The sequence below is a fragment of the Loxodonta africana genome, chromosome 7 (assembly GCF_030014295.1).
Source record: "Loxodonta africana isolate mLoxAfr1 chromosome 7, mLoxAfr1.hap2, whole genome shotgun sequence".
NCBI classification, from domain to species: domain Eukaryota; kingdom Metazoa; phylum Chordata; class Mammalia; order Proboscidea; family Elephantidae; genus Loxodonta; species Loxodonta africana.
In genome coordinates this window covers 63,339,665-63,364,510 of record NC_087348.1, presented here as the reverse complement: position 1 = coordinate 63,364,510, position 24,846 = coordinate 63,339,665, and the positions used below count along the sequence as shown (strand labels likewise).

At 43.4% G+C, this 24,846-nt stretch overlaps 1 protein-coding gene across 4 annotated transcripts in view; it reads left to right on the top strand.

The window, feature by feature from the left end:
* The window catches only part of NAV2 (neuron navigator 2), a 459,088-nt gene that overhangs the window by 201,543 nt on the left and 232,699 nt on the right, over positions 1 to 24,846 (top strand). For all 4 annotated transcript variants that reach the window (XM_023550786.2, XM_064288347.1, XM_023550784.2 and 1 more), the window contains exons 5-6: positions 4,449 to 4,716; positions 17,904 to 18,064. In XM_023550786.2, the coding sequence (XP_023406554.2) occupies positions 4,449 to 4,716; positions 17,904 to 18,064 (429 nt within the window). The remainder of the gene's footprint in view (positions 1 to 4,448; positions 4,717 to 17,903; positions 18,065 to 24,846) is intronic.

The window sequence follows — 24,846 nt, the reverse complement described above, 5'->3', positions numbered from 1 at the left end:
CTGGTGGCGTAGTGGTTAAGAGGTATGTATGGCTGCTAACCAAAAGGTTGGCAGTTCGAATCCATGAGGTGCTCCTTGGAAACCCTATGGGGCAGTTCTATTCTGTCCTATAGGGTCGCTATGAGTTGGAATCAACTTGACAGCAATGGGTTTGGGGTGTTTTTTTTAAAGCTGTTTTTTAAAAAAGAAAGAAGTTCACCATTGAGTTTTCTCTAATATAAGATCGTCATAGACACCAACGACTATGGAACAGAGGGCATATAGTAGGGAGGAGAATAGATAGCTTCTTAGACTTCCTTTGGGCAAAGAGCTCTGTCTTGAATTCCGAGGAGGCTACGTGTAGAGCGACCTTATTTTCTGAACCAAAAAGGGAAGTGTAGACACAGGTGTAGTGTAAGTGCTTTGTACTCATTTTCTCATTTAATCCTTTTTTTTTTTTTTTGGTAATTAATAATCAATGTAATATTTTTGCTTTTATTGTGGTAAAAATACATATAACACAACATTTACCAATTCAATGTTTTTTGCGTGTACAATTCAATACCTGATTACATTCCCCACATTATGCAATCATCACCAGTATCCATTGCCAAATTTTCCATCACCATTAGCAGATACTCGGTACTTCCTAAACAAGGGCTCCCCTTTTCTCCTCCCTCCTGTCTCTGGTTGTCATTGTTGTTGTTGTTAGGTGCCACGGAGTCATTCTTGACTCATAACAACCCCACGTGACAGAGTAGAACCGCCCCATAGGGTTTTCTTGACTGTAATCTTTATGGAAACAGATTGTCAGGTCTTTTCTTCTGTGGAGCCACTGGGTGGGTTTGAATGGACAACCTTTTAGTTCACAGCCAAGTGCCACCAGGGCCTTTGCGCCACCAGGGCTCCTTCTTGCCCCTGGTAACCACTAGGCAACTTTGGCTTCTGTACGTTTGCTTAGTCTAGATATTTCATATGAGTGGGATCATACAATATTTGTCTTTCTTGTGACTGATTTACTTCACTTAGCATGATCAGTGTTTTCAAGGTTCATCTACATTGTAGCATGAATTTGTTTTCTCACTTAACTTTCATAATAACTTGTGGGAAAGGTATCACAGGGCCTATTCCCATTTTAAAGGAGAAGGAAATTAAGGTTCAGTGAGGTTGAATCTTGAGAAAACGCAGTCTATAAATGATAGACTCTAGAGATTCAAACCCAGGTCTTTCAGGCCCTAAAGATTAACGATCGTTAGAATAACAACTGTTGCCTCCCCCCAAAAGTATATTTACGGGAGCACTGTGCTCTTTACAGATAAAAAGATGTTTTAGTGAACAATGGAACAAACTAATGAACAATAAATGATGTAACAACCACAGAAGGTAGAGAATATTGGAAAGCTGGTGCCAAGGAGGGACTTCCTCAGAGCCAAGATGGGTGCTTGTCTGCACTTGGGTTGGTCTGGTGATGGTGGGGGCTGACATGGACAACCCCTGTACCCCCGGATATGCTGAACTCTTAGTTCCTCCCCTCTTTGTTTTTCTTGTGTGGTTTAAAAAAATGTATCATGGAATGTTTGACACACCAAAAGAATAAAGAATACTTACATGCTGACCAGCTAGCTTAATAAATAAAACATTATCTGGTATGCTTTTAAATTCAGCACACATGATATTTGTACAAGTAAGCCAAGTTACACAGTGTTAGGAGACCATGCTTTGATCCGGAAAAACCTCAATTCAGATCTCAGCTCCAGTGTTTATTCCTTGATTTTGTCCCTAACTCTGTTTATAAGCAGAGACTGTGCTTCCTGGTTTGTCCACATCAGGCCCTGTTGCCCCTGTTGGCCTGGTGTTATTAAGAGCCTTTCTTTCACTCTCAAAAGTGTCATGGTTTGTACAATATATTATAAGGACATTTTAGTTAAAACCAAAGAACCCTGGTGGCACAGTGGTTAAGTGCTCAGCTGCTAACCGAAAGGTCAGTGGTTTGAACCCACCAGCCGCTCTGTGGGAGAAAGATGTGGCAATCTGCTCCCGTAAAGATTACAGCCTTGGAAACCCTCTGGGGCAGTTCTACTCTGCCCTATAGGGTTGCTATGAGTAGGAATTCAACTCAAGGGCAATTAGTTTTGGGGGGGCGTTAGTTAATACCAGAGTCCCTGGGTGGTACAAACAGTAAATGCACTTGGCTGCTAACCAGAAGGTTGGCAGCTCAAGCCTACCCAGAGGCACCTTGGAAGAAAGGCCTGGTAATCTACTTCTGAAAATCACCCACTGAAAACCCTACAGAGCATAGTTCTGTCACACGTGGAGTCTCCATCAGTTGGAATCAACCTCCCCAGCAAGTGGTTTTATTTAACACCATTGTTTTTAAAGCATTGAAGCTGGACCTGTATGGGAATCTCATTCAGGATCTGGTACTGTAGGCTTCGTATAACAACCCAGACAAATGCAGGATGGCATTGTTGATAGTGTGCATTCTCATTTGATCTGCATATCAACCTTGTGTGATGGGGCAGGTGCTGTCCTTGTTGCCAGAGAGAGTAAGTGACTTGCTTGGGATTACACAGCTAGTAAACAAAGAGTACAGATTGGAACTCATGGCATAAGTTTCCCAAATGCTGTCCTTCTGTCAATTTTGTGGCAGCATCAGAACCTGTTAGCTCCTGAAGTTGGGAGTGAAGGCTGCATTGTTGTTTCTCCAGAGCCTGGAGAAAGGGAAGCTCGGATAGGAAGTAACTCAGGCTGGCCTAATCAGCAGATCACATCAGGGTGAAGGCATTGGTAGGCTGCCATTCCTCCTTCCTTTGCAGGATTGTGGCTGGTTTCTGAAAGGATGCATTCATACCTTCTGCCCCTTTACTTGTCCTTGGAGGAAACTCATTCCTTTGTCAATAGCCTCTTCCCCACCCCGGGGCTAACCTGGAGGTGGGCATTACCCACCAGCAAGGCTTTCCGTACCCACCCTGCCAACAAAACATTTAAAGCTTTCTTATAAGGGCAGCGGTGGTTTAGTGGAAGAATCTCCCCTTCCATGCAGGAGACTCAGATTCAATTCTTGGCCAATGCACCTCAAGTGCAACCAACACCCATTTATCAGCGGAGACTTGAATGTTGCTATGATGCTGAACAGGTTTCAGTGGAGCTTCCAGACCGAGACAGACTAGGCAGACTAGCTGGCAATCTACTTCTAAAAGTCAGACAATGAAAACCCTATGGATCACAACAGTCCAGTACCCAACAGATCATGAAGATGACACAGGACCAGACGCCATTTTGTTCTGTTGTCATGGGATCGCCATGAGTCAGGGACCAACTCGATGGCAGCTAACAACAACCACCTTGCTTCTTTTCCCTTGCCAGTTCACAACAAGTAATCCAGCAGCAGAGCAAGGGGTGTAAGCAAAGCACAGCGAGCTGAGTGTGTTCCCCTCATCAAGGTTCCTTGTCCATCCGTCGAGCTGGGTGGCCCTAGTACTTCACCCTCAGGGCCAGTTTGGACCCTGTCTCTCAGCATCTGGTGTTAAAAGAGCTGTATTTTAAAGGAATGGATGGCCCCAAGGAGAACAACCCTTGCCATCCAGAGCCTCTGCCTGTGAATAAATATTTTATTCCTTCTCTGCAACTTTTTATGCATGCCTGGAGGCAAATGCATTTTAACATCTGAAAGACTATCTGGAATCGTTGTGTTGTTAGGTGCCTTGGAGTCCTTCCCACTCATAGCTACCCCATGTACAACGAAACACTGCCTGGTCCTGCGCCATCCTCACAATTGTTGCTATGTTTGCACCCATTGTTTGGAATGGAAATGTTCTCATCCCTGCACAGTTATAATCTCTTTTAATATAATATAAAAGAGATGGTTTGTGTGACTACTTTATGGAAGCAAGTCTTTATAGGCTATCCCCACCTCTACCCCAAATTTATGTTATTCATTCAATGGACAAGAGAAACAGTCTTGTATTTGAGAGAAGGGTGATTGCATAAAGCAGAGAAGGGTTTTGGAGTGGGATGGCAGCCACTTGGCACACTCAGGGTGGCTTGAAGCTTAGAACAAGGACCTTGGCAGAGCAGGGTAAAGACCGGCAAGCCTCCCCAGCACCACCCCCCCCTCCCCAGCAGTGGGGAGGGCCCTCGTCCCTGGATCAGTTGCTTTGCCTGTAGAACAAGCAGTCTTGCTCAGGGACTCTTGCGTTTTCAGCTATGTCCTTACTGAAAATTTCTCCTGGCATTTGCCAAACATCCAATTTCAACTTGTCTCACGTATCCACTGTAATGCCGGTAGGGAGAATCGGCTAATTTCTTTGTGCTTTCGGCCTGGTTTTAACTGACTGTGATACCAGTTAAGTGTTCAGGAGATCTGTCCATCCTAGAGGAGTTAAACTTGTGGGAGGGCTGAAGCAGTGCATTGATCGGGAGGCAGAAAGGGCTCCCTTTCTGACAACGGTCTTTTCATTGTCTTCCAGAAATCAGGAATGGAAATCTCAAGGCCATCCTAGGCCTCTTCTTTAGCCTCTCCCGGTACAAGCAACAGCAGCAGCAGCCCCAGAAGCAACACCTCTCCTCGCCGCTGCCGCCCGCCGGGGCCCAGCTGGCTGGCGCCCCCTCCCAGGGCCAGGCTGGCACGCCTCAGCAACAGGTGCCAGCCACTCCCCAAGCCCTGTGCCAGCTGCACCAGCCGCACCAGCCAGCACCTCATCAGCAGTCAAAGGCACAAGCGGAAATGCAGTCCAGGTGGGGGCTCCTTGCCAGTCTACTGCTGTGGGTGTTCAGGCACCCTCCTTTACACCAGCCAGAGTCTAGCCCAGACAGAATGTGTTGTTCATCGAGCTTTTCAATGCTGAGAGCGACTGGTAGTTCCTGGGGAATTAGCATGACCTTGAAATGGATACAATGAGGCCACCTTCTGTGCCTGGTGGAGATGTGTATTTTTATAGGTCAGAAATGCCAGCAGCCAGAACTAATTAGCTGCTCCTACCCATAACTCTGGCCTATTACACACGTGCTCGTATGCAATAACCCCTTGCCCTTGAGTTGATTCGGACTCATAGGGACCCTATAGGACAGGGTAGAACTGCCCCATAGTGTTTCCAAGGCTGTAAATTTTTATAGAAGCAGACCGTCACATCTCTTCTCTCAGGAAGTGCCTGGTGGGTTCAAACCACTGACCTTCTGGTTCGCAGCTGAGGGTTTAACCACTGCACCACCAGGACTCCTTCCAATGCAATACCAAAAAAATCAAACCCAGTGCCGTCGAGTCAATTCCAACTCCTAGCGACCCTATAGGACAGAGTAGAACTGCCTCATAGAGTTTCCAAGGAGCACCTGGAGGATTCGAACTGCTGACCCTTGGGTTAGCAGCTGTAGCACTTAACCACTACGGCACCATGGTTTCCCCTATGCAATAAAAAAAAAAAAAATGCAATAAGCAGCCCCTAAAATAGACTTCAGAACCCTTTTGCTTGTTTTGTTCAGTGTTACACATGAGAGTCATTTTACTAAGGCAAAAGTTTGACTCCAGCTAATGCCTCTGTTTTACCAAAGAGAAGTATAAAGGGCACTGAAGAAAGGTGGCAAATGGTTTTTAGCAGAGAAGGATGCAGTCAGCTTCCCTGGGAGGGGCAGTGTCCCTGATGAGGGATATAGGTGGGTACCAATAAACATGACTGGGTTTTGTGGACCTTAGAGAGCAGGTCGAGGTGTCAGTGAAGTTCGCACAGCACACGTCTGGTCCTCCGCTTTGCAGGATCAGGTTCTAGATTGTGTTGACGGTCCCAGAAGGACTGATGCTTGCCCCGCAGGCTCACCATCGAATAATGTACAAGCAGAATGCTGCATAGTCATTGTCTACTTTGTTACAGTGGGAGTCATTGCATTCCCAAACAACTCTGCTTTATCAAAAGATCACCTTGGAAGATATTTGTTTTAATGGCAGGAAAAAAACAGGAGGTGGGGGATTAGGAACTAGGGTATTTGACTTATGATAATGTTCTGCAGAAAAGTTTATAATTGTTTTTTTCTAAGCCATGAACTTTTAGCTATAAAGCCTAAACATCACTGCTCAAATTGGTTGCTTGATTTCATCTACTGTTTGCTAAAGAAGAAGGGCCTCTCCCTTCCAGTCACCCAAAGCACCGGCGTTAATTAGCACGGGGCTTTCCACACACCTTGATACCCTTTATTGTCCACTGTGGTGTTGGGCAAAGCACAGAGCTGCTCAAACAAAGCAGCTGCCTGATAGATGGCTACAGTTTTTTCCCATGAGCAGTGCTGTTCCTCAATTGTGATGCTGTTAAAACCAGCAGTGATGGGTGTAATGTAAGTCAGGCCCCCTAATTAATTATCTAATTATTTCCAGTTCACATTATGGAAATTTGTGCGATGGGAGAAGTGCCTGGACTAGCAATGAGGAATACACAGCCAAGCAGCCAGGCACTGCACTCTTTCCCTCTTTCACAGCCTGCTTGCAAGTTCTTTCCTGATCAGATCCTGGTCAGGTCCTGGGGCACTTAGGTCATTGGAATGATCAAGACATCATTTCCCAGACTGCGTTCTGCAGAGTGCTTATTCCCTGGAGTTATATTGCAGGGGAAGGGTTCTGTAGGGGGGAAAAAATGGAAAATAATCTGGGTTAAGTTGTTAGTACTGTTATTGTAGGTCTACTGGAAGTCTTTAGTCTGCTAATGTCCATTCATTTATTTGGTTAATATTTGAATGCCTTGTATGTGCCAAGCAGTGTCCTAGACACACGGGGGTCCTAGGACAAGGTATCTGCAGTCTACAGTCTATTAGAAGAGGCAGAAAAACAAGCAAATAAATGGGGACTAAAATATTAGCTACTGATGGATATTGTAATAGGATGATGGGAATCAGAGGGACTCAGTCACTCTTTAGGTTGAGTTGATGGGAAGGTTTCTTTGAGCAGATGACACTGAAGTGGAGGTACGAATGAATGACAAGGAGCTGGCTGTGCAAAGATCAGGTATAGAATATATCAGGTAAAGGGAACAGCTGGTGTAAAGGCCCTGTTGTAGGAGTAAGCTCAGCATGATGGAGGAACAGAAAAAAGGCTAGTGTGGCTGGAGCGCAGTGGGTGAGGGGAGGGGAAAGTGACAAGGGAGACTGGAAGCAAAGATGGCTGTCACCATTTACATGGAAGACTGTGACTGGTGGTCCTTGGAGTCGTGCAGTGCGGTAGCTCTGAGGCCATGTCCAAGTGGTGGGTGAAGAGTTTGGATTTCATTCTAAAGGTGACAGGAAGCCATTGGAGGGTCTTAAGCAGAAGAGAGACTGGTTTTGATTTACAGTTTTAAAACATCACTTTTAGTCCTCTTTGGAGAGTGGGTTGTGGAGAGCAAGAATGGAAGGATGGCTTTTACAGTCATTTAGAAGATGACAGTGGCCAGGATCAAGGTGGTAGGAGCAGGTATGGAGATCAACCAATTCAGGATGTATTTTGGAGGTTGAGTCAACAGGACATGATTGACTATCTGAAGTGAGGGAAAAAGAGGAATCACAGATACAGCCTAGATTTCTGGCTTGAACAGTTGGGCAAGTACTGGTATTATTTCTTGAAATGAGGAGGCCTGGGAGAAGAACAGGTATGTATTGTGAATACGCAGAAAGGGGCATAGAAAGCATCTTGGCCACAGAACTCTTCTATTTGATGGAGCATTTTGCAGGATAGGGTTCTAAAGAACATGCTTTGAGAAACATTGGGCTTGTGTCCACTGAGCTCTGCTAGCCTGAGGCATCCATTTCCATGGTAGGTATTTGTTTGCTTAAAAGAACCAGATGTTCCAGTCAGGGTGCCAATCTCCCAGTAAGAAAAAAATACCCTACTACTAATAAATGCTTCACCTAAAGAAGAGCCAAACTGACGTAAGCCAGGTTTTTGCAGTCATTTACTCCACCAGCTACAGAGTGTATCCTGCCATCATGGCCCCCTGACCCTGCCATGTGATGACATAGACGGGGCTTTGGAGTTGCTGTATGTCCTCACTCACTGCTTTATCTTGCCCAGGTTCAGTTACTTTGGCAGATGGTTGTTTTCATCCATCATATAACCGATACTTTCTAATTTTACTTGCAGAGGACAATCTTGTTCTCAAGATCTAGAGATATGATACACTAGCACTGACACTCTGGCTATAAATTTAAGTGTAGTAAAATTGCATCACTGGCTCAGTTCCATTCTATCTGTAATCCAAAATTCCGTCTCTGATGACCAAAGCCCCAAGAGTAATGGTTTGAACCCTCAATTGTCAATGTCAAATGTTGACACCACCCCAAAATGCGAGGTATATTTTGGTCCTCTGTTAGAACTCTGTCCTACGCGTAAACATGCCTAAAAGCCATTTTGAAACTATGGAGGTTCAGTGCCTTTTGGGGTAGCAAATACTAGTACATGACAACTTTTCTCTTTTTTTTATTTGTGGTAAAAATATGTATAACAAAACATTTGCCATTCAACATTTTTTACATGCATAATTCAGTGACATTGATTATGTTCATCATAGTGTACAACTGTCACCGATATCCATTTCCAGATTATTCCACCACCATTAACAGAAACTCAGTGCCCCCTAAGCAATGGCTGTCCCTTACCCCCTCCCTCCTGCTCTTGGTAAAAAACAAGTAAACTCATTGCCATTGAGTTAGTTCCAACTCATGGTGGCCCCCATGTGTCACAGAGTAGAAATGAGCTTCATAGATAAAACTTGCCAACTTTTCCATAAAGGTCATGAATAAAGGAAATGTGGAAATTGTCAAAGGAAACCTGAGACCATGGCATGAGGAATCAGAGCAACTGTGATTCCTCCGTGACCGCCTTTTAGCACTTCACTTAGCTCTTCCCATAATTTACGTGGTGGTCAAGAAATTGATCCACGTTTCACCTCATGAAATCCCTTACCGTTCTAGAGTCCAGGAGAGAGCGGAGTCTCCAAGGCTTGCATCCCTCTCCTTCTGTGTCTACCTTATACATTATTCGTATTCAGCTGTTTAGGAAAAATCCAGAACATTGACTCATTTCTCTTTCCATTCTCTTCTGTCACTTCCTTTGCTTCCTAAGACTAGTGAAACCAAGATTGTATTTCTCATCTCTGATCCTTTTATAAACATGGTACAGAAAATACGGATGCAAGAAAGAAATATTTCTACTCTTCGTAAGGGAATAAATGAGCCTAACTTTTTTTTCTTTTTACGTAAGGTCTAATCAAGATTCTTCAGATGTGCAAATTTATGATCCAAAGCCCAGAATTTAGCAAGGTTCATCCAGGTTTCTGTACCACTGAGAGCAAAAATCTCCAAGAGCAGTGAAACTTGCAAACAAGTTATGGTACATTCAAGATATTTATCTGAAAAGCACCCTGGTAGAACAAGCGTGTGAAGTAGAAGCATCTGAATACTTAAAAAAAAAAAAAATTTTTTTTTTGAAAGGTACAAAGTAAGTTTACTTGTCAGAGACCCCCTGGCTTCAGGGTCTTTTTGTGGGAAAAAGACCTCATAATGTGTGGAAGCAGAAATGATATTTGGTGCTTAGAAAAACAAAAAAGAAAGAAAACCAGAAAAGTTCTTGGATAATCTTCATAGCAATTTCTTCACATTGGAAATTTATCCAGTCAGAAAAGTTAGACCTAGAAAGAATATTGCGTATGTTGGAAAAAATGGGCAGAGGAGAAAAATCCAGGCCCATTCCCATTGTCATGAGACTCTATTTATTCGTGTCTAACATATCTTCTCTCCTCACTCAGCTCTTCCACTTTTTTTCTTTCCTGTCATGCAGTGCATCTTCCAAGGATTCATCTCAAAGCAAAATCATCCGCTTCACTCTCGGTCAGAAAAAGATCTCTAGGTTAGATTTTCTTTGTGTTCTGCAAAGCATGGTTTAAACCCCACCCGCTATATCCTCTGCTCTGGATAAGTTTCCTTTTGTTTCCTCTCCCCATTTCATGTTTGCAGTTCGAGAAAACCAAACATGCTTTGGCAAATGATGCAGTGTTGGGCAGAAAACTAGATTTGTGTGTGTGTGTGTCAGAGTCTGAGAGTGACGTGTGCACAATGGTGCTACATTTCATTTCTTTTGGTTTCACTGCTTTCTCACCAGTTTCTTCTGATTTAGGACGAGGTGAGTTTCCAGGTGGTTTTTGTAGTGATTTTATGATGGGCTTGCTCCCTGCTCTGTCCTGGCCCTTCCCCACCCTCACCTGCGTCTCATTTATGTGTGTGGTGCTTTTTGTTTGTTTGTTAAAATTACTAATGTGCAGTTGGTTTTCTCTTGAGTTATAAGGACCTGAAGCATGAGTCCAATTGGCCGTTGGAGGTAAAACGGCGAGGTAGCCGTGTCTCATTTTTGTATCTGGATGCTCTTGTGTACTGTGGAAAGATCACCTCAGTTTCCTGAAAAATAATAGTCTTGCTCACTAACTAGTTCTCTTGGCTCAGAGTTTAGCCTGTCTGCTTCGTCCTATGAGGGTTCATTCCAGAGTATGGGTGATGGCAGTTACATCCTTATATCTACTGTTATTTTAAAGGTATCAACAGCTAACATTTTTCAAACGCACCAATTTGAATGCATTATTTCATCCTCCTATCAGTCTTCATTAGGTAAGTCACATTATGATGTCCATTTTACAGATGAGGAAACTAAGATTTAGAAGTTAGGTAACTTACCCAAAGTCACCCAGAAGGTAGAAAAGCTGGGATTTGAACCCAGGGAGCCTAACCCCAATCCCTCGCTTTAACCAGTGTGCTTAACTCCCTGCCCTCTCTTCCCTTGGATTCTGAAATTTATGTAGTTGTAGAGACTGCTTTTTAAAATCCCATGTTTCAACCATTGCTCACAGCCTTTTTCTATACATTGTCCTTACAGCATCCTCACAGAAACTGATACTGGGGCAGAATCACCTCTTATTAGGACTAGTATTTATTTTTCATCAACCTCTCATTTAAAGCTAAAGGGCAACCCACACTTCATTTCTATCTCTGTTCATGTAACAAATACATACTGACCATCCACTTGCTGCCTCACTCTGTGAGGCTCTGGGTGCCTTTCCTAAAAAGCTTACACATGAGGAGACTCAGCTCAGGACTTAGCTGGCAGTGGAGAAGCCAGAGGACAGTGTGCTTCTCTGTGGAATAAGTTAGCGTGTTACGCAGACACGGTTCAGGGGGACAGGAGGGAACATAACATTTGTCATTCCTGATAGCCATGCCAGAGAGTGACTGCTGTCCCTGACGTAATACAAAAAAACAGTTGTTTGCTGTTGAGTCGACTCTGACTCATGGTGACCCCATGTGTGTCAGAGTAGAGCTGTGCTCCATAGAGTTTCCAGTGACTGATGGACTGAAACCTCCCACTTTTCTGTTAGCAGCTAAGCATGTTAACCGTTGTACCACTGAGATCATACAGAGGCCTAAGTCAGAACAGATACCCGCTGCCCTGGCAGACTGGTTGGTTCCCAGTTCATATGAAAAAAAAAAAAAAAAAGTACCATGCAAATGTACATACAGAGGAAAGGAAAGGGGAGGGGTAAGCTTGGAGGAAACCTGAAATCCAGTGTTTGTTCCCACGGTGTGTTCAGCCCTGGACGATAAAGAACACAGGAGCTGGTTGGGAAAATCCCTAACTGGAAGCACATGTACCTCCCATGAATAATTCGTTATCAGTCCCAGATGATGGAAGGAGGCCGCCTGATTGGGAGGTGATGGGAAGAGAAGAAGAGATGAAAGGTGAGGGCGTGTCTCCTCCCCGAGGCTGTGCTGGTCACAGGCTTCCGAGCTGACCACACACCGTCCTTCATGATCGTATCCCTCACCTGGAGTTTCTTTTGATGCATTTTGTTTCTGCTGAGGCCAATTAAAGGATGCTCTTTGTTTCTTTATTTGCTTAATCCTCCTCCTTGCCTTCCCTGTATCCTCACCTTCCCATTCCCAGAAGCATGATCCTGATAAAAAATTTTAGCTGATCAGGCACTGCTAAGTCACCAGTAGGGCCTGGTTGCAAAAAGAAACAGCCCTACCCTTCTTGGCTGAGTAAGATACCTCTCTCACAGGGCTTCAAACCGGTTCATTCTGGTTTAGACCCCTGCTGAGAATTTTCAGATATGCTGAATCAGAGTCTGTAGTTTAACAAGATCCCCAGGTGATTCTCATAAAAATCTCCTAAGAATGAAAATTCTCAGTAGGGGCTCGAACCGGAATGAACTGATTCAAAGCCCTGGTCTCCCGGAGTCCTAGAAATAGATTACTTGTTAAAGTGCAAACACTGGTTGAGCAGCTCTGAGCCACACACCATGATGGGCACCAGGGATATTGAGCACAGTGGGAAGCCTCATCCAGGTTCAGAATGGATTGGGTGGATATGTGTGTGTATGTGGGGGGTGGGGGTGTTATGAACGAAAGTGGTACAGGGATGAGGAATTTCCATGAATTTCTGCTTTTGACTGCTATTATCTCTGCCCCTGGCATTCTTGATGGAGTTCCAAGTATTTAGGCTCATTCTACCCGAGGGAGGCAAAGAAGCGTAGTGCCTAAGAGTCAGTCCTAAGTGAAAGCCTGTCTTCACCATTATCTTAGGCAAATTGTTTCATCTCTGTGAGCCTGGGTTTCCTTATTGGTAAAATGAAGTGGTACTTTCTCGATCACAGTGTTGTAAGGTTTCAAGCTATTTCCAGTCCTTTAGCACAGTATCCAGCAATAATCCATGTACCATAAGTAGTAGATATGGAAATGTTAGTGGTAAGGCAACCAGACCACCTCTAGCAAGTCCCACAGAATTGATTTCTGCACAACCATCTTGGGGAAAGGAATCATTGGAGCTAGTAGTTCATTCCTTTCTGCCCAGCTGCTGAAAAGCAGATGTCACAGAAACAAGAGATTTAGCGTTTCATCATCTTGTCTGGTATAAAACATCTCCAATTAGGACCCTTCCCCGCCACCCCCTTCCACCCCGCCGAGTGCCTAAGCATGTGCACGCAAGCTGCCTTCCTTCCTGGGATGGGTCGTCCTCTACTCCCAGCCTTTGAAGTGGCTTTAGGGGAAAGCACAGCTTTCCCTTCACCAGCACGTACAGCACATGGAGCGGAGGAGCTGCTGAGCCATTGCAGGTTATGTCCTAGGAGGGACGGTTTTACCGCCCTGCCTAAGTGCCTCTGCAGAGATTGGAGAAATCGACCATGTCTTAAAAGCAGGATTTTTCTTCCTGCCTCTCTGCCATACCACTTCCTTTAATTTAAAAAAAGCAACATGTGTATGTTTCCAAGAACCCATCTGTGTCCTCTCTCATTTTGCAGCTGTGTTTGGATGTGAAATGATCATGAGAGGTTGAGTTCCTCTTAGAAAGGAGTTGTTGGAACCTGCCAGCACCGTAAACGATGCAGGGTTGCCTTTCCGTGTCCCGCGGTTGCTGTTTTCCTTCGGTGAGGCGGGCACGGTGGGCAGCATCTGCTGTGGTACCTGCAGCTATTCCACAGGAGCAAGACCCAGCTCTTCAGCAAACAGAGATGCTAATGCTAAAGACAGCAGGTGCTTCTGGGCTGGGAGTTGATAGGAGTTCCCAGGATACGCAGAGATGTTAACAATAATGAACTTCAAAATGTTAGCCAAAGGCCTGGGGTCTGTGTCACTAGAATATTCTCTGCTTTTCAAATTCAGCTCTGCTCTCAGCTTCCCTAATTAATGCCTCATTGCTAGAGGGCAGGACAAAATCCAAGACAGGTAGTATGACATACAGTGTCCTCCCTACTCTGCGCTGCTTGCTTCTCCAGCCTCATTTCCTCCCATTTTGTCCCCTCTCACTACCCCCGAATCCAAGCGCACACCATGCTGTCTCTCCTCAGTATTGTTTAACAGGGTTTCCCTCTGTACGTGCTCTGCCCCTACCTTCTTGTCCTTCACACAGGTTCCCATTCAGCATGCCAAATCTGGCTCTGGGGTCCCTTTTATTTGGAACCTTCCCTGACCATCCCACCAGCCTCTGAGATCATTTTCCTTTTCTGAATTACTTCTGAACTTCCCACCTCTTTGTCACACCACTTCCCTTAAACCTTAATTTTAAAAAAGCAACATGTTTATGTTTCAAAGAACCCATCTGTGTTCTCTGTCGTTTTGTAACTGTGTTTGGATGTGGAATGATCATGAGAGATGACATATTCTTTTATCAACATACATGTAACCTATATGTCAGCTAGGGGCAACCGGTCATTAAAATCTGGATAAGATTGAGCTAGACCCCCTTATTCAATCTGTAGAAAGTTCAGTGCCCTCCCCATGATATCTCAGGTATCTTAGGTTCTCATGGTTTTCTTTGTCTTTGAAATCCTGTATTAGTTCCGAAAACCAAAATTAATTCATTTTATAGAGTGACTTACCATCCCAAGAGATGTTTTGGTTCTTTTGTGGGTGGATCCAGACTTTGCCTTTTTCCCTACTTCTCACCCACCACACATATTCATTCATTTACTCATTCACTCACACATTGATTCTTCAGACTTCGCTGAAGATTTCAGAAAGAGGGGGCTTACTTTGGAGCAAGTGACAACAACAGCCCAAGCCCATTCACAACGGGACCCAAATTTTAAGGCTGGGAGTCAACATAGATTCTCTCTGAAACTTGGAAGAAATTACTTGGTCTCCACCCAATTTCCCCATTTGGTCAAGTAAAAAGAGCTGTCCTGACCAGGTGTACTTGTGGTGAGGATGGAGGTGATGAGAGCTGGCCTCAGCTTTGTGGTAGCTTTTTTTTTTTTTTAAATAATTTTTATTGAGTTTTAAGTGAACATTTACAAATCAAGTCAGTCTGTCACATATAAGCTTATATACACCTTACTCCATACTCCCACTTACTCTCCCCCTAATGAGTCAGCCCTTCCAGTGTCTCCTTTCATGACAATTTTGCCAGTTTCTAACCCTCTCTACCCTCCCATCTCTCCTCCAGACAGGAGATGCCAACACAGTCTAAAGTGTCCACCTGATACAAGTAGCTCACTCTTCATCAGCATCTCTCTCCAACCCATTGTCCAGTCCCTTCCATGTCTGATGAGTAGTCTTCGGGAATGGTTCCTGTCCTGGGCCAACAGAAGGTTTGGGGACCATGACCACCGGGATTCCTCTAGTCTCAGTCAGACCATTAAGTCTGGTCTTTTTATGAGAATTTGGGGTCTGCATCCCACTGATCTCCTGCTCCCTCAGGGGTTCTCTGTTGTGCTCCCTGTCAGGGCAGTCATCGGTTGTGGCCGGGCACCATCTAGTTCTTCTGGTCTCAGGATGGTGTTTTGTGGTAGCTTTGATGGCTAGGTATGTACCCTTCATTTCTCCCCCACCACCCATTCACCATCAGCTGCCCTCAAGGCTACAAGAACCCCTTCTCCAATGTCCCAGAAAACTTGGCACACCCCTGCAGACCTTTGAAAGATGTTCTGCTCCCATTAAGTCAGCTCAATGAAGAGACTTTGACAATGACCTCTCATAGGACACCCAGAACTATCTTAGTAAATCCAAGATGGGGAATTTCTTACTCCAGGGAGTGGGGCCCAGAGATGGCTCACAGCCATTGCAAGTAAAAGGTCTCAGTTGGTCACAGATACTCGGATGAAGTAGTTTCTCTTCTGGAATGCTCTTTGGATAGGCAACCAGCCCTGCCTACTGAAGCCTGCCTTGCCTCTTTGAAATTGTTGATCTCAGACTCTTGTGTGTTGATTTATGTTGAACTCTCTTCTGATACCTTAACCTAGATTCATTTATTCCTTTCTTTTTTTTGGTCTGCATCTATCATGTACCATAGCATGTTTCATTTATGACAATGCCCAGTTCATTGCAAATTTGCAATGCTCCCTTTGGGTTCTTTATTTTTATTCCAAAGTTACAGGTAAAGAACACAAATGTTTGAGAGGTTATGAGACTGGTCCAATGTTTCACATACGGGAAAAGTCCATAATCTACCCATTATACCACATTGCCTTACAGAGGACCAGACTTCCTATCTGATTCTGCTGTCCCCAGCCTATCCTATACTTTGATTGCTTACTTCTGTAAAGGCACTCGTGCTCCTAAAAATCTTCTGTGGTCCATCCCAGGGTCAGGGCAGTAGGAACTCTCTAGCACCTCTAGAAGGAATACATTTTTTCTTTCCTGTTTTTTTTTTTTTTTCCTTCTCTGCTCTTTGCAAATCCCTGCCCACCCGCCCCCCAACAAAGTAGAATGCTGTGACCTGCATTATCCTGCACCACTTAATACCACTGCTGTGACATCATCTTGGAACACGTCCATAATCCTTTTCCAGGCCTATCTGTGGACATAAAAACTCCTGCAGGCTATGACTGAGTTAAATAAGTCCAGCTCAAAGGACCCCCAAGCCTGCACCCACAGAAGCTCCACCATTGGATGTAAGTACTCAGATAACACTGACTTCGGAGAGCTTGCAGGACCCTATTTGCGTCGGAAGCAGAATGAACATTTACCAAGGTCCCATTGCTGGACCTCCTTGCCCAGTTGTGCTGGCAACATCTGGTCCCCAAACACAGGTACTGGCACTGCTGATTTTGCATCCCACTCTGTGCCTGTCTTAATGGGCTGAATATCCTCTCCAATCAAGATGTGGTAAATTAACAGCAGGGCAAATTCTCCTAGTGGGGTGGGAAGCAATGCCTTATAGCTCTCACCGCCATATGTTGGAGGGAAGAACTAACCTTTCTCCTAGCTCCCAGTCAGGGAGTTGGTCCAGCTTCTTCTGAACTGTATAAATTTTACAGTCCTCTGACACCATCTCATGTTCTCTGTTTATTCTACAACCATCTTTCTTGCTCAGCCAATGAGAGAAAGTTTAAAGCGATTGCCTGCTTATATCTAAAATGCTTCCAGACTTCAGACTCTTTTGGTGCTTACAGATTTGCATGGAAAGAGAAGGTTGAAAGCTTTATGAGTTGAAAATTCAGACTTATCACTAGATCTAATGATAGTCTGCTGAGGTTCCACTGGCTTTTAAACACAGCTAAGAGAGTTTTTAGCTGAAAGAAATAACTAAATATTTCACCAATTATTCATCTTTCAACCTTAATTATTGGAAACAGCCTGCTTTAGTAAATCCCTTGACCAGAATCCTAATTTGGGGAGTCTTACCCTTAAACTCTTTGGGGGGATGGCCTATAATATCTTTAGACACATTATAGAGAAATACGGTGACTTTATTTCCCAAATCACCCAAAATGAGGTGTTTTATTTAAAGGAAAAGTGTGTGTTTGTCTTTATGCTAACAGAATTCTGCTGGTTTTACAGAAAGAATATATGATTTTATGTATCTACCGTGCAGAGAAGCTGGGCTTCAGCCTCAAAGCAATGCCTGTGGAGACAGGTTGTCAGGTGTTGAAATATGTCTGGACAAGTGTTTCCAACTAGGCCATAAGTTTTCATTCAGATGTGTGGGGTTCTGAGTGCTAGAAATTCCCTTTCTAACCATTATAACTTATGTCCTTTTCTTGATACCTGCATCCCTGGATTATGGCGAACACCATTTTCAATACCTACCAGAGAGATGCACACACAGGATATGCAGACTTATCAGGCCCTTTACATCCCACAGTTGTTAGAGGTAACATGATCTGGCTTTACTGAAAAATATCCATCTCAGAGGAAAAATAAGATGATCTTTGTATTTCTAATCAGTAAACATATATTCATATATTTTCCTTCAAAACGTCTCTCTTTGCTCAAAGAAGAATTGTTGACATTTTACTGTGGGACTTTGCTGGTGTTATTACTAGCCTAGACGTTTGTAGTGGTTCCACCAAAGTCTTTGACTGGCAAACCTCAGACTCACTGCCTTAGATGCTTTCTTTTATCTCCTGCATGGTTGCAGTTCCTTCTTCTGAAACACTGCTGTTCTCCTAAGAATGAACCCATTACCTGTTGCTTTTGCATTTTAGACTTCCAGGTCCCACCGCGAGGGTATCCGCTGCAGGCAGCGAGGCCAAAACACGTGGCGGACCAGCCACTGCTAACAACCGACGCAGCCAGAGCTTTAACAACTATGACAAGTCCAAACCAGTCACCTCCCCACCTCCACCGCCAACCACCCATGAGAAAGGTGAGTGAACTTCTTGAGGGTCCTTTTTGGCCTCTTCCTTTGTAGCGGATCTTGTTCCCTTGGGTGAGTTTCGTTTTGGGAGTGGGGTACAAATAGGATAATGAGAATGGATCACAAAGATATACTTGGCTGGTGGGAACTTTATAAACAGACACATCAACGAAGCAGAGGAAATACTGTCGTATTCATAGTTGTCAGCAGGTATACCTGTATCTCTTTGGGTATGGAGACCAGAAGACATCTGGACTACAAATAGAAATAGTTTAACACTGGCGATTTGAAAATAAAGTTTTTTAGAACACGTTCTGTTCATTAGGTGGTTTTCCAGAATGTAAGCTTGGACATGCACTTTGTGGGTTGGTAAGCTTTTTACCCATCAGAAGGATGTGAAGGAAATCAGGAACAAGGGATTTTCACCTTTTGAAAAAGTCAGGAATGTGGATCGGTTAAATGTAGATCTTGGGTACATGTAGCTACATACAAGGAGTAGACAACATTGATTTCCTTATTGCAGCTTGCAAGGTAGCCAGTTCATGGGGTAACCTGGGTATATGCAAAATATAGTACGTGGAGAAGGGAACAGAAATAACTCAAGCACTTGGTAATGTGTAAGACACAACAGATACTTGGATGCATAAGATATAGTCCTGGGCCTTGAGAACTTCTGTCTTGGGGAGAGACATACTTTTGAACAGATACATTGTAGTTCAGTATGATTTGTGCTGGAGTTGACGTATGCAGAGTTTTCCAGATGAGGTAGTCCATGACATAATCTCAGTACCTGTCCTTGTTTATCATGGCTTTCCTGTGAGTGAGTCAGACCCCAGTGAGGTTGTGTTCTGGGATTTCACTTTCAGATGAGCCAATTTATGACTCTTTTTATGTAACCCGTTGAGTCAAGAATTTCAGTCATAGGAATCCATCTAATTGCCTTAGTAGGTTAAATGAGAAATACATTTTTCTGTCAATAAATGACAAAAATATTTCAACACGCAGTGCCAATCTTTTAAAAGTATTAAAAGAAAATAATATCAGGGAATGTTTCAAAACCCAGAGAGAGAGAGAGAGCACTTTTTATACTTTGTGGGGAAATACTAAAAGATTCCTCTTAAAATCAGGGCCAAATAAGTGTGTCCCCTCTTGCTGTCATCACTGAATTTAGTTCTTGTTATACTAAACAATCATGTAAGATGTGAAACAAGAAAAATAATAGCTAACATTTCATAACTAGAAAAAAAACCTAGGGACTCACACAAAATTCATTAGATGGTTCCATAAGATGACCAAGTACGAGTTGAGCTGATAGATAGCCAGTTATTGTGGAGCCAGCCCCACGTGTATCAGAGTAGAACTGTACTCCATAGGGTTTTCAATGGCTGATTTTTCTTTTTCAGAAGTAGATCACCAGGCCTTTCTTCTGAGGTGCCTCAAGGTGGTCTCAAACCTCCAACTTTTTGGTTAGCAGCCAAGCATGTGAACCATTTGCACCACCCAGGGCCTCCAGTTGATATATAAAAACCAAAACTTTCCCTGTATAACAATATAGCCTTTTAGTTTTCCCAAAGACTCTCATCTCTGATTTTGCCTGTGAGGTTTGGAGGGAAGAGTCAGCAGAACCTAAGACATTAGAAGAACCTGCTGTTTGCCGTATCATTATTGGTCTCATGGTCAAATCCGCCGTTGGTTTCATGCTCTCATTTCTGCAAGCAGCAATCAGGCCCAGCATTGCCTGGTTGCAGCACGTGTGAACAAGCTGGGCTGCAAAATGTCTGTCTTGAGGGACGGCCTTGGGTGCCGTGGTCGGGACACAGGGATTGTTGACTCCAGCTGCACGGTCTTTGATTCTGGCTGGCTTTAGGGCTCCAGACCAGAATCACAGATTTTTTAGGGGAGAGAAAATAGCTATCTTTTTAAACATGTGTGACATTATCTCTTTTCTCTTTCTCCTGTTCCCTCAGTTACATCCTCTGAATGTGTTAACACTGACAGAAATCCAGTACATTTCTAAAGTTTGTTCCATCATGTTAATTCGAAACATTTGCGATTCATAGACTGAATTCTATGTATGTAGAAGATATATAGCTTTCTTCATTTTATAGGAAGTATATCTTTATTATATTTTTATTATAAAAATTAATGTAAAATATTCAAACAACACAAATTCATCAAAGAAAAAGAAGCCTACATAATCCCACCTCTTAGAAATAGCTGCAGTTTACCACTTAGTTTATATTCTTCTATATTTTTTTCATGCATATACTGCCACATGTTGATAAATTTGTGTACTATGTACCACGTACTATTCTAAGTGCTTTACGTATAATAAAAACCCATTGCCGTTGAGTTGATGACTTGTTTAATTCTTACAGGAGCTCTGTGAGGTGGGTACTATTACTCATTTCGTGGTAAATAACGGAAGCACCAAACCAAACCAAACCTGTTGCCGTCAAGTCGATTCTGACTCATTGCGACCCTATAGAAAAGAGTAGAACTGCCCCACAGGGTTTCCAAGGAGCGGCTGATGGATTCGAACTGCTGACCTTTTGGTTAGCAGCCATACTCTTAACCATTGCAGCACCAGGGCTCCAACAGAAGCACAGAGAATGTAAATATCTTGCCTAAAGTTATGCAGGTAGTGAGGGAAGTCAGGATGTGTACACACACTCTTTTAAAATACATACATTTGGGAATGCATATAGAATACTGATATATATATACACATATATACACTGATATACCCTCACACATATATGACTTTTAAAATCTTATAAATAAAATCAGTAAATCATGGGCAGCCTTTTTTGTCTACATATATGTCGTTGTCTCTTCATGATCGTTGCATAGTAGTCTATTGTATAGATGTATCTTATTTAACCAGTTTCATTTAGTTTGCTTCTGATTTTTTGATATTATAAATAGTGCTGAGATTACCATCCTTGTATCTTTGCGTATATACAACCATTTCAGGGAAATTACTACATCAGCACGTACACACATTTTACAGTTGCTTAAATATTGCCAAACTTGGATCCCAGAAGATTATATCTATTCATATTCCCATCAATAATACACAAGAGGGCCAGTTTTCCCACACAGTTGCTATCACTTTATATTATCACTCTCCTCGGCAAAAAGTACTCTTTTTTTGAAACGAGGTAATTTTAAGAAGCTGAAATAACACCATTTGATGAAATCTGGACTTTGACACTTTGCTGGGAGTTACAGCCTGTGGTTTTAATGTCAGAAAAAAGCACTTGGGTTTGAGATCAAGTCTGCTACTGACTGGCACGACCTTATTCAAGATGCTTGACTTCTCTAGGCCTCAATTCCCCCTTCTGTAAAGTGACTCTGAGGTTTTCTGCTGCTAAACTGCTGTGATGTATGAATGAATATCTCAGTTTTATCTGGTCATTTCGCTTGTCTAGTGGAAACTCCTCCAGCACTTTCTGGCATGTTCCCTCTGCTGGTCTTCCTTCTCTGTGTCACTCTTTTCCTCTTTGATCATCCTGGCTGCCACGGGCGGAAGAGAAGAGCCAGCCGTGGCTGGAGACAGAATTTCACAGCCGTCAGCACTATGTTCTGCCTGAGTAGCATTGGGTCCGTTGATTTAGAATCTCTATAAACTTGTCACTTTGTGGCACTTATCTGAGTTAGTGAGCAGGAGATTTAACCATGAAGATGTTGCTCACATCTTGCCATTTACTAGGAATCTAGCATAAAATTACCATTTCATCTATAGCGAATTAATTCAGTGGTCCAAGTTATACAGGAAAGAATATGGTTGGGGCATGCCTGATTCATGTCATTTCTTTTATTTATTCATTTTGTCATCATTTTTGGAGCACCTGCTATGTGTCCAGTATTGAACAGGTTGTAGGGACTTAGAGAGGACCAAGATACAGACTGCTTTCCAGCGGTGCACGGCCTCAGAAGGGGCGATGCGCACATATTTCTATAACAAGAGATGTGCTTAACATTATGAGGGAACCAATGAACTTTGTTGGGCAGGCTCTTAGGGAGGACTCCAGTGCAGTGATATCATTTGCATTGATTTCCATCTCCGGATTTTGCTTAAAGAAAAGGAAGGGAGGGTTGGGAAGGAATGACTCACATACTCTCCTGGCCTGGGTGTTAATCTGAGAGGACAGCCGCTGGGCTTACTGTATTATTAAACTCTTGTTCAGAGGAGGGCTGTAGAGGGGAGACTTCTGCATTTCAATGATGGGGTAGAGCCTTCTCTTGGTCATCAGGAGACTGCTGTCATTCCTGATACTGTTCTTCTACCAGAGAGAGCTTAGGTGGTTGTTGGTACTCAGTGGATGAGAATCATCTCTGACTGGGAATTAGCTGTGAAGTAGCTGTAATTATCTGAGGGTTTAGAAAGCCAGCTTATCAATGTGAACTGAGAGGGCATCACTGAATTTGAAAAGATCTCTGGGCCATTGTTTGGAAATGGAATTCAGTGAACAGTTGAACCAGCTGTTGAGGCTGGGCCAAACAAAAAAAAAGCAAACCCAGTGCTGGCGAGTCTCATAGCAACCCTATAACACAGAGTAGAGCTGCCCCATAGAGTTTCCAAGGAGCACCTGGCGGATTTGAACTGCCGACCCTTTGGTTAGGAGCAGTAGCACTTAACCAGTATGCCACCAGGGTTTCACTGAGGCTGGGCAGGCAGGATGAATTGGGAGCTACCAAATTTGAGGCCTCACAAGCACTAGAGGAAAGGAGAAAGCCCAGCAAATGTTTGAGAAGCTACACCAGCCTCAGGGCCAGAGTATGGTTATTTCAGAAGAAGAGATTTGAGGCCCTGTGATGAAAAAGAAAGTGTGTCCGTTGAAGGCAGACAACTGTATTTGACTTCTGGCCCAGCTGCTTCCCAGAAGTGTGGCACTGGGCAAGTGCAGTGCTCACTAGGCACCGACTCCTGGATCACCCAAACATTGCGACTCACAAGGCTATCACAGGCCACGTTTGGCACCATTCTACTTGGAAGGACGGAGACAGGAATCACAAATGGCTGGCAGAGGGTATCAGGTGCTTCTCTTTCATAAGAGAGGTCCTTATACAGCAGCCCACACAACCATATAGGTACTATCACTCTGTCCCCCCATCCCACCTCAGGTGACAGCTCAGGTGTGAAGAAACAAGATTCGAGTAGACTGGGTGTAGAAGTCCTTCTGGCTTAATACCCCCATATCCCACAGAAGGCAGTAGTCTTATAACAGCTCCGTAGGCATAACCACATGGATTAAGTCCGATTAGAAGAATCCTTAGTGGAAGACCAAAATGATGGTGTCCCCATAAGATATTTGTATTTCACTTATAGTTCTTCCCAGATCAAATGCAGTTTAACAATCAAGAGTCATTTTTAACATGAGCAATGTTTCTCGGTAACATAGTTGACATTCTATCTTTATCAGGTTTCCAGGGGAACAGAATGGAAAGTTAACCCAGGGTCAGATTCTCATGTAGAAGGGGAAGAGATTTTATTAATCCTTTACCAGCAGCAAGTCACCTCATCTATCAGAGCTTCAGTTTATTTTTCTGTGAAGTGGCAGCAGACTGGTCCAGCACTAGTGATAACCCTAGAAGTCAGATGTGAAGCAATCTTTTACATTTTTCACGTAGCCCAATTCAGATATTCTATCCTGGTCATTTCTCTATTGGTTGTAGACATTTCTGTGAGGAGTATGACCTTTTGGTGTGTTTTCTGGTAGCTGGAGTTCAGAGGCTTTGTGGGTGTTGTTTGCATGGTATGAGAAAACTACTGAGTTCTCATGGTTGAAATACTGTGTAGTCAGTTGGTTTGAAGTCTTAGTGGGGCCCTTTCACAAGTGGGCTGGTGGCTGGTATGGCTTCTGCAATAAAGGCAGGTTTCATTATTATCATTTGTATATCATGCCATAGTTCCCATTCTTTGTAAACAAATTATTGACAGTGTCTAACTGAATAGAAGAAAAGTTCTAAAACATAGCACCTCTCCCTAAAATAATGGCTAAACAGTAACATTTCTCTGCTCTGACATACTACATGCAAATTGCCTATGTGTGATTAATGAGGGAACAGCTCCAACATGGTGACTGCCCATTAGGTCTGAAGCACACAGCCCAATTCCCATGATCTGGTAAGACCTTGGTAATTTTAAGACACTGGGCCATTGTTTCACAAGGTCTGACCCATGCACCATCTACATCAGCATCTCCTGAGGAACTTGTAAAAAACAAAACAAAACAAAAAAAACACAGAGCCAGGCCTTACCTTAGACCTTCTACCTCAGATTTCTGAGGTTAGGGCCGGGAAATCTACATTTCACATCCTAGTAATTCTTAACGGCACTGATGTTTGGGAACCCTGTCCTAGGTGGATGTCTCACCGATCTTTGAAAGAATTCAAACTTCTATTTGGACAGTCCTCCAGTTCTCGATGGTTAACATGCTAGGCTGATAACCAAAAAGCTGGAGGTTCTCATCACCAAGAGGCACTTTAGAAGAAAGCCCTGCTGATCTACTTAAAAAAATCAGCCATTGAGGAACAGAATTGAGAATCCAGACATAAATCCATCCACATATGAGCAGTTGATATTTGACAAAGGTACAAAGTCAGTTAAATGGGGAAAAGACAGACTTTTTAACAAACTGGATATCCATCTGCAAAAAAATGAAGCAAGACCCATACCTCACACCATGTACAAAAATTAACTCAAAATGGATCGAAGACCTAAATATAATATCTAAAACAATAAAGATCATGGAAAAAAAATAGGGACAACGTTAGGAGCCCTA